Raw genomic sequence first — 10,040 nt, 5'->3', positions numbered from 1 at the left:
ATGTTTGCGAATATTTTATCCATAAATAACTCTTTTAACACAATATTCTGCGTTTAATGTTTGACTATAACTACTTTTAATTAGGCAGCACTATCGGTTGCCTAATGCTAAAAAGGGTCCTTCGAGTCACACTTCCGCAAACAAATTAAAGAAGCATTCTATTGCATTTGTTGCTTAAACATACAATTACGAAAAGTATTTGATGCATTTTACACTGTTCTATCCATTTTTCATAACGATTTCATTAACATGTCCTTATTTGACTGTGAAGGGTAAGATGCCATACCTGCTACCTTCAGACCTCGGAGTAAACCTAATCAATTTCCCATAAATATACCCGCTGTGTTTTATAACCTAACTTTAATATTTTTCTGTAGGCGACAACAGTTGCGCTGTTCTGAAGCAGCGGCTCCAGTCAACTGCGGTTTCAATAGTGATCAAGAACAAGGGCTTTCATATGTATGAATATCTATCTTGTCTTTAGGCTTAGAATTTTAACATCACAATGAGGACTCAAAACACCTCAGTGCTTCTTGATATGAAGGATTAAAAATGATGAGGTCATGTTTGTTTTAGGGAGTTAGAGACAACAGTTGAGCTCCAGCTTGGTAGCGCGTTCAAGGACGTCCGACTTTTGCTGCTTCACACATGGCCCAGTGGGGTCTATGTGGACCCCTACCAACTTGCTTTCCTCAGCGATGCAGTTGATTGGCAGGTAAGCACAAACAGCACTCACTTTTTCTCTTACCAACACCAAATTGTAATCTTATGAGAACAAAATCGAAATTTTGAGACTTAAGTTGTAAGGTACAAAAAAAATCTACTATTAATAATAATCAAAAGTAAAGCAATATTATGAGAATGCCGTCATCATTTTACAGGAATGTTGTCAAACGGTGGGGAAAAGTCATAATATTAATTCTTTTTATCAATTTTTTTCTTGTACGGCTACCCCGAATACTCTATAGTAGTAATTGTTTGCATTTATCTTTGTCAGATATTAGTGGATTCGGCCATTGACCTGGAGGTGCCAGCACACAAGACCTCTGGATTCGTCACCTACGTTTATCCTGCCTTCAGTGAACAAATTCTCGGTGTGCTCAACATTAGCATCCCCATCCACGGGCGCTATCACCAGCCCTCCTTTCACGGGGAAACCTTTGAATCTATCGCCATAGAACCCCCAAAGCTGCTTTTGCGCACAGAGAAATGTAAGTACGGTAGTTGTATTTTTTCGGAAAGAGACAAACAGCAAATGTTCATCATTTGACGCTCTTTTTTTTATTTTATTTTTTTGCAGGTTCACAGCTAGATGATTTGGAGTCTCACACAGCAACGGAAGCGCCCTGCACCGCTGACAATACGAGCATGTGTCTGTGGATTCAAGTGCAACAGAAGCAGGTAATTCGCTTTCAGATTTCATGGCAATACAATTGAAATACTACCTGGGGGTGGGGGATCCATATTTTCAGAGATTTTTTTTTTAAACATTACTACTGTTTTCCTGCAGCGGCCTGGCGACGTGATCTTGCGTTTGCCAGTGGGCAACGGTTCTCTGGTGAGGCCCGTGTGCGGCGTGACGCTGGCCGTCACCATGATATGCTGTTGGGCGCTGTCCAAATACATATGGAAGCAGCGGATTGTTTAAAACGCTGTGCTGCTTGCAAGTACAGATCATGTCAACTTGGTGAATGCTCCAAAACAACCAGTAATGTGCAGAAGTCTCCGCGCTTCAGATATGTTCGGAAATTGCAGCAATAGTCGAACGACTTCCTGAATCAGCGCTGGTCCAGGAAGTGGTTTGTTGCCGCGATTTATAAGGATGCACCATTCGAAAAAATCTGGGGATATCCACGAATGGACCAGTAGGTTTCCTAGTTTGATAGAAATGTTCGGTATTTTTAAACAGTTCTTGTCATCTTGCTGTTCACATTTTGACATCATGAGATCAAGACCGCACCTCGTCTCACCATTGCAAATCTTTGAACAGGATGTTCTCAGAGGGAAGTGGCCACTGAGCTTATTGTCACGTAGTGTGTCATCATTAAGGTTATGTGGATAGATCAATCACCAGCTGTGAAGTTTGCGTGTAGTTTTTATTTATATATACATATACATATATATATGAATATTACTTGTCATAGCTCACGTGTACCGTTTTAAAATGCTTCCCTGGCGCTCTATATTCCCATTCTTTGCCAGTGCCAACGGTCGGTGTTTTGCTGATGAAACAAACTGAATCTGAAAAATTATTTTAAAAAGATACATCGCAACAGCTCTGATCGGAAACTGCAATTGCAGACTGCTGATCGCAAACAGCTTCCGGTGAGTTTTAGGGCTGAGGGTTGACCTGCTTCTTTTGGGTTGTTTGTTTATTTTTAAATGCGTTTTTTTGTGAAAGTGAAATTGGTAGGATGCTTTTTCCACAATAAAAATGTTGTTCTGTTAAATAAACAAATAACAAAAATGCTGGTGGTTCTTATGGTATGCATGTTGTACATAGAGCATAATTGACAATAAAGCTGACTTGAGTTGACCAATGGAGGCTGGCACGTATTTCTTTTTTTCACGTTGGGAGTAAAAGCAAAAAGCCGTCTGAAAAAAAGAATACTTTAGTAAAATAGACACATTAAAAACTTGATCATAGTAACGAAGTATAGTAAGACGTAACGGAATATGCTTCGTTACTTCCCACCACGGCCCATCACTAGTCGCTGGTTGGTTCCGCTTCCCCCTTCTCGCCATAGCTGAATTATCATTGAAGGGCCCCAAAAAGACAGAAGTGGGTGAAAAAGTTGCACTATAAATAGTTGTCACCTTTTTTTAACTTGATCTTATTTATGGCAGAGTTTCAGATGACGTACTTTAATTTTCTTGGACTAACGAACATCTTTTAAGGCACCGAAGGAACGAATGACCGCAGGGAGTCGAGAAGTTCTGTTCACGTTTTAACTGCCGTGGAGGCTCTCCGGTGAGAAAGTGACGAGAAAGCGGGTTTGCGCTGGATGCTCTGCCAGCCTTTTAACCAATTTCAAATTCCTTTAACAAAAAACGACATTCATCTTTTTAACCCACCATTTCATTATGAGTAAGTTGTTATGGAGTAGTTAGCATTAGCTGGATGCTAAATAGCGGTCGATGGCCAATCAGTTCAGATGCTAACGTCAGCGCGTCGGCTAAATTGGGTTATCGAAGCTGATGCTAGCTTCGCGCTAGCGCCGTTGTCGCCCAATTGGCAGTGAACCACATCGGTGTTTAGCTTCGAGCTAAGGGGCGTGCTAGCTCCAAGCTAATAGGCTAAAGATAGCTTGGAGTTCGTCCGCTTGTTGGCCATAAAGTAGCGGATGCTAATGTTATCCCGCTAGCCGCCCTGTACAGTAATTCACGAAGGACACGCTCTCCCAACGGGCCTTTGAATTAAATACGTTTATTTTGGTCAAACATACACAGAGAAAAAAAGTTTGAATTAGGCCTACGTAAAATATACTTTCAATTTACTTAACCATGCGCAACATAACCTTCAATTCAGAAATATTACTATTACATATATTATTAAAATTATTATTATTATGAAAATCTGATGTGCAAGAGAATACATTATCTGTTTTTCTTCTTAAGCACAGAGAGTGACTACTCTTGCCACCTTTGATCAAGTCCATGTTAGTTCCCCCTATGTGCTTTAATGCTACAATGTGTCTTTTTCAGGTTAAAAGGTCATGAAATCATGTTGGTTTTTTGCAACAAGACCAGGTTATTTCTTTGGCTACAAGTATCCCATGTGTAACCATTTATTGTTTTGTTTTTTTCCTAGGTATCGTTCTTCCTTCCTCTCCTGCCTGCACATCCTGAGGTGATGCATGAGCACACGTGTGCTTCATGCTGATGTGATCCTCCCTCTCCGTTTGCCGCCCTGTCCGTCCTCGCCTCCCCCCCACCCCCTCATCATCATCTCCTGTGAAAACAACACAAACAATCTCGTGCGTGAGCGATGTGCGACAACGGCGACCCCGAGGACAAGCCCCCCGCCCCGCCGGTCCGCATGAGCAGCACTATCTTCAGCACCAGCTCCAGTAAAGACTCGCTCTCGGCGAATCACAGCTCCAAGCCACTGCCATCGGTGCCTGAGGAGAGAAAGCCTCGTAGCAAGATCATCTCCATATTTTCTGGGGCAGAAAAAGGTGAGCAGTAGTATAGCTTTTAGAGCCTTAAAAAAAACCTAATCGGTTTGCTATTCAAAATTTTTGCTACTCTTAGGCGGAAGAAAGAAAGATCGAGACAAAGAGAGACCAGAAATTTCCCCGCCTTCAGATTTTGAACACACCATTCATGTTGGCTTTGATGCTGTCACAGGAGAATTCACTGTGAGTAGGAATCTTTTCTGCCGGCCACACGTTATGACAGGAGTTGTCAGTTTCCACTGGAGCTTGGGTGGCTCCATGAATTCATCTAAACATTGTCCACTAGAACCATAAAAATGACATCTTAAAAATGTAGCCTAGTGGAGGAACGCCGTGCATTCGTTTTGCATCAAGCGTCCATCTTGCCGCACCCGTCAGGGTATGCCGGAGCAGTGGGCGCGACTCCTGCAGACGTCAAACATCACCAAGTCAGAGCAGAAGAAGAACCCGCAGGCCGTGCTCGATGTCCTCAAGTTCTACGACTCCACGGGCAACGGGCGGCAGAAGTACCTCAGCTTCTCATCCTCTGGTGAGTCCACACGAGTGATCTGAAGTCGTCGGTGCGCGAGGTGTCCTTTCGCAGGAAACGCCGAACTTGCTATGAGATGACAAGAAGTTGTGAAGCACTTTTCGATTTGTTCTTTCACAGAAAAAGAAGCATTCACTCCAGGGCCGCAGTCTGTAAGTATTTTGTGACTTCTAGAACTGAATGCTGAGAGACAAATGTTCATGCTAATGCTATTATGTGCATTCATAATAAACATGATTTTTTTTTTTTTTTTTTAACCAGAGCATCTCATCAAAATTCAAACTGCTCTCTTCCAAGGCTATGATTTTTATTACTTGTGATGTTTTGGGGTTTTTTTTCAGTTTGAGCCTGTGTTTTGTAAATTCTGTCAGATTTAATGAATGTTTATTTATTTATTTTTGACGGTCGGAGAAAAATCATTATCTTGAAAATGTAAAAAGAGAAAGTGTAGTTTCACCGAGTTACGTGTATTTGACAATGATAGTTTTTGTTATTTTGTTTCTTTTCCTAACTCTCATGACCACGATCTCTTCTCATTTCCTGGAATTCAGCCAGTCAAAAAAGGCGCCGAGCCAACATCTCCGACTATCAAAGACATCGACGACGACGATGACGACGAAGCCCCGCCTCCCGCCGTGGCTCCCAGACCGGAACACACCAAGAGCGTGAGGCGACGACGATGACGCCTCGTTATGTCGGGCTGTAAAACGATTTCCTGTACGCTGTTTTTGTTTGTTTTCCCATGTGCGGCCAGGTGTACACGCGCTCCGTCATCGAGCCTCTCCCCGCGCCCAGCCTGAGCACGGACGGCGATGCCGCATCCAAGGCTGCTGACAGACAGAAAAAGAAGGGCAAAATGTCCGACGAGGAGATCATGGACAAACTGAGTAAATCTCATCCCGTTCAACCCGAATTCAAAGTTTCCGTTGATGAAACATTTTGCGCTCTGAAACGGTTGTTCGATGTGTTTGCGCACTTAGTGTGAGAAATATTCATTGCAATTGTTGACAAAAATACATTTTTGTTTAAATAAGCATTTAGTTCATCTCCTGGCACTTAATTTTCTACATGATGGCATCCCCCCACCCCATTTTTTATTATTATTATTATTTTTTCCAAGTACCTGTTTCACTCTCTCCTTCACAGGAACTATAGTCAGCATTGGCGACCCCAAGAAGAAATACACCAGATATGAGAAAATTGGACAGGGGTGAGGAGTTTATTTTTGTATCGCATATGGACAAGGGCGGGGCGGGAGTAAATGTTTAGTGCTACTTTGAATGCTTGTTCAATTCATTCCGTTTTCCCCTTTTAAAATGAAATGCCATTGATCTGTTCCATCTACCCCAAAACCACAATTCTCACAAACTGCGATCTATACGAAGCCATTGTGCAACTGACGTTTTGAGTCGCAATGCAAACCCCCCCCCCCCCCCCCGCCCCAATATAAATACATAAATAAAATTGCCAACTTTTGAAAGTCTGATTATTACAAGATTAGATGTTCAGTTTTCACTTGCGAGCTGGGGTACTCGTCACTACAAGGCACCACTTTGTGGTATTTTTCGGAACGGTTCAAAGGCTTACAGAGTTCCTGGAAAGAACGTGCGGGAAGTCACAGGAAGTAAAACCGCCTCATGCCGTAGCGACACATTTTACTCGGTCAAGAAATGTGTCGAAGCTCCGCCTGTACTTTTGGGCAGCGTGTTCAACCTTGTCACCTTATTTTAAACGGCAACATGTCTCCATCGGGTGTTTCCGATGGAGCCAAAGAAAGAACCGATGCCGTCATCATTCACACTCTTTAACTGTTGCACTTGTTGTCACTTTCTCAAAAGAAGACAAGACAACCGATGCTTGCGCTTCCCTAAAAAGACGAACCGCTGATGTTTCACACCGTCACTTTTGGCGAACATTTTTAAGATTGAATAGGACTCTTTTGAGCCATCCTCAGGACATGTGCCATCGTTAATGCATTGTCTGCTCTTGCAGAGCTTCTGGAACAGTCTTCACCGCCATCGACGTCGCCACGGGGCAAGAGGTAAGAAGAGCGAATAAAGTATCGCCTGACTGCCATTCAAAACCTCTTAAATTATTGATAAGTCCCCAAGGTCTCCGCCACAGTGACGGATTACTTTTGGTAAACTGACGCATAAAAGGTGCATATGGAACATATCAATATTAAAAAATTGTAGGATGTTCCTGGAATATGTTGTGGTCCCCCCCCCCCCCACCCCAGGATTGTCAAGCATACTGAAATTCCGTCGATGCGCACCGTTCAAGTGTGTGTCGTGTCGCCTGCGCGTTAGGTGGCCATTAAACAGATCAACCTCCAGAAGCAGCCCAAGAAGGAGCTGATCATCAACGAGATCCTGGTGATGAAGGAGCTCAAGAACCCCAACATTGTCAACTTCCTCGACAGGTGAACCCCGGGTAACAATACCACTTGTCCAAAAAAAAAAAAAAAGAGCACCTCACGTGAGACACTGCTTATGTGTGGGTTTCAGTTTCCTGATGGGGGAGGAGCTGTTTGTGGTGATGGAGTACCTGGCGGGCGGCTCACTCACCGACGTGGTCACGGAGACGTGCATGGACGAAGCCCAGATCGCTGCCGTCTGCAGAGAGGTGTGCAAGTTTCTAATAAATGGGGGTGGGGGGGAATGAAGAGAGTCATAATAACCTCCCACCTTACTCGTCGCAGTGTTTACAAGCCTTGGACTTCCTGCACGCCAACCAGGTCATCCACAGAGACATTAAGAGCGACAACGTGCTGCTCGGCATGGACGGCTCCGTCAAGCTGAGTGAGTTGTGGACCGCAGTGATCCGAAGCAATGAAAGGATCCTGGCAAAGTTCTTTTGGACGGAAAGTGTTCAAATTGAGAGCATTTAATTGTTCTTCCTGTTTCGATTTGTCGCCGGCGTAGATAGATGAACGTTCGTTGGCGTAAATAAATCATTGTTGGACCAATTAAGTCAAATCGGGGCTTTACACTTACGCGACTGTGTCTGGTCTATACGATGAAATCGAGAATTTTTTTTTCAATTTTTAATATTTTGACTTGTACCCGCTTCAACTGATCATCTTTTGACCAGCGACGCACAATTTGTTGCACTTCAGGTGAAATCTTTCCATACGGAATGGCTTGAACAAGATGTAAAGCCCAGAAAGTTCCAAATGTTAAATATTCAGTTCGATTTTATATGTCCCACAAAAGAAAAGAACCCCCCCCCCCCCTTCTCCCTCCAAAAAAAAAAGGAAATCTTCCTTAAATGCTAAAATAGTCCAGTACAGGATCCTGTCGTCTGATCCGAGGAAGTAAATGTGTCATTTCCCCCCCGGCAGCCGACTTCGGCTTCTGCGCCCAGATCACTCCGGAGCAGAGCAAGCGCAGCACCATGGTGGGCACGCCCTACTGGATGGCCCCCGAGGTGGTAACCCGCAAAGCCTACGGGCCCAAAGTGGACATCTGGTCGCTGGGCATCATGGCCATCGAGATGGTGGAGGGAGAGCCCCCATACCTGAACGAGAATCCCCTCCGAGTGAGTACAAGCATGTGAAGAATGTGACAACTTGAATTGTGTTCCCGATTTGGCGCACGAAAAGTCTTGCCGTCGTCACTCTTGGAATCACTCCGCCGCCACCTCCCCGATTGGATGTCTCCCCTTGTCTTCGCAGGCCTTGTATCTAATCGCCACCAATGGGACACCCGAGCTGCAGAACCCCGAGAAGCTGTCGCCGGTCTTCCGAGACTTCCTCAACCGATGCTTGGAGATGGACGTGGAGAAGCGAGGCGGAGGCAAAGAGCTCCTGCAGGTGACGAAACGATCCCGTTAAAAGGAGCCCTGCCGTTGTTTTTTTAATTATTATTACTTTTAATATTATTTTGGAAAAAAAATCCGTTGCCTTTTTAAAGGGCCCCAACAGGCTGAAAAGTCAATTTACAGTATGCGTCCTAGTGAAAAATAATATTTTTAGCAGGGTCCTCAACAGTATGTGGAGTAGTTGATTTTAATTGTTTTAATTATAACTAACCAATTATGTTAAATAAAAGCTATACCAAAGTATATCTGCATTTGTCTATGTTATGAATACCACTTTTAAAAATGTTATTACTGACAATAAGTCAATTATGTAATGACATGATAAAGAAAATACAATATTTGAATTCACCCGTTTTACAAAAGGTAAATTCAAGCAACCATTATTCCTGGCTGGATCGTCGATATTTTAAATGCTCTTTTGACCCGATAACTGAAGTAAGTGGGCTGCATGGCTAAATTTGATCTTCATTCGAAGGATTGGACATTGAAAGTAGGCTGCTTGGCCACTGTTAATCGCTTCTTGCACCTTTATTAATCTGTTTTTGTTTGTTTGTTTGTTTGTTTGTTGTTTTTTGGGGGGTGGGGGAAACACAGCATCCCTTCCTGAAGCTGGCCAAGCCTCTGTCCAGCCTCACACCGCTCATCCTGGCCGCCAAGGAAGCCATGAAAGGCAATCGTTAAGAAGACCCCTACGCACGCACACACAGCCGCCACGTGCCAACTATTCAGAATTTGTGCCAGACAAAATGTTGAGAGTATAAACATTCAAAAAAAATCACTGTGAAGAAGACCAAAAAAATATCAAGCATGAAAAGATACACACACACACACATACATCATCCGCTGTCCATATGAAGTCTCTGATAAACTCTGGTTAGGACTGGGCTAGTATTTAATGAAGATGATGCCTCGTCCTAGTTTTCTAGTGTTGTTGTTGTTATGTTTTTTTTTAATCGACTGCCTTAAACAAATGCAAAAGTGTTGCCTAATGTATTGTTGATTTTTACTTATTTTTTGTAATTTTACCTTCCTCAGCTCTGTCAGCGTCTTTTTAGTTCTTTTGATACTTGAATCTCTGTCTCTCGTCCTACAATTTCATTTGACTGCTTTTATAGGAAACATTCAAGAGCACAAAGGTGTCTTTTTGTTGACTTCACACACACACACGACAGAGCTACTGTACCACGTTAGTCCCTTGATAGCAGAGGTGCACCTTACAGGCAAGTTGGTTTTACATGGACATGGTTTATATTTTCCTCTCTATTGTTGATAATAAAAGTGGAAAAATTGTATGCTGTTGTCTGTCATTAGTGGTCCATCATTGTGATGATTACTTGGCCAGATGTGATTGATTGTTTCAAATCATTTCATCCAGGTTCACTGCTGAAAGCTGACCATAGGAAAAAAAAAAACCCTATCCGTGCATATAAAAGTTATTGAAACGACAACTGCGCACATGAAAACATACACAATAAACAACTTACTTCTAAAAAAAAAAAACGCCCTCAAAA

General features: G+C 43.1%; 2 protein-coding genes across 2 annotated transcripts; both read left to right on the top strand.

Moving 5' to 3' along the window:
* Nucleotides 1-121: 121 nt before the first annotated feature.
* pigx (phosphatidylinositol glycan anchor biosynthesis, class X) lies at nucleotides 122-2,540 on the top strand. The gene is made up of 6 exons (XM_086116722.1): nucleotides 122-272; nucleotides 378-459; nucleotides 577-715; nucleotides 998-1,211; nucleotides 1,301-1,401; nucleotides 1,511-2,540. Exons 1-6 carry the CDS (start codon nucleotides 203-205, stop codon nucleotides 1,646-1,648), a joined length of 744 nt encoding a protein of 247 aa, XP_085972848.1. The 5' UTR covers nucleotides 122-202; the 3' UTR covers nucleotides 1,649-2,540.
* A 190-nt stretch (nucleotides 2,541-2,730) lies between these two features.
* Nucleotides 2,731-9,821, top strand: pak2b (p21 protein (Cdc42/Rac)-activated kinase 2b). Its single transcript, XM_086116231.1, has 16 exons — nucleotides 2,731-2,782; nucleotides 2,899-2,971; nucleotides 3,812-4,178; nucleotides 4,255-4,361; nucleotides 4,557-4,707; nucleotides 4,828-4,859; nucleotides 5,259-5,372; nucleotides 5,462-5,594; nucleotides 5,854-5,917; nucleotides 6,700-6,748; nucleotides 7,017-7,129; nucleotides 7,215-7,332; nucleotides 7,409-7,508; nucleotides 8,051-8,247; nucleotides 8,384-8,521; nucleotides 9,124-9,821. The coding sequence occupies exons 3-16, from the start codon at nucleotides 3,989-3,991 to the stop codon at nucleotides 9,208-9,210; spliced, it is 1,593 nt and encodes a 530-aa protein (XP_085972357.1). The 5' UTR covers nucleotides 2,731-2,782; nucleotides 2,899-2,971; nucleotides 3,812-3,988; the 3' UTR covers nucleotides 9,211-9,821.
* Nucleotides 9,822-10,040: the final 219 nt, after the last annotated feature.

This window comes from Hippocampus guttulatus, chromosome 7 (genome assembly GCF_054856545.1).
Source record: "Hippocampus guttulatus isolate MCC_2025c chromosome 7, RoL_Hgut_1.0, whole genome shotgun sequence".
NCBI classification, from domain to species: Eukaryota; Metazoa; Chordata; class Actinopteri; order Syngnathiformes; family Syngnathidae; genus Hippocampus; species Hippocampus guttulatus.
This window is presented reverse-complemented; position numbering and strand designations above follow the sequence as displayed.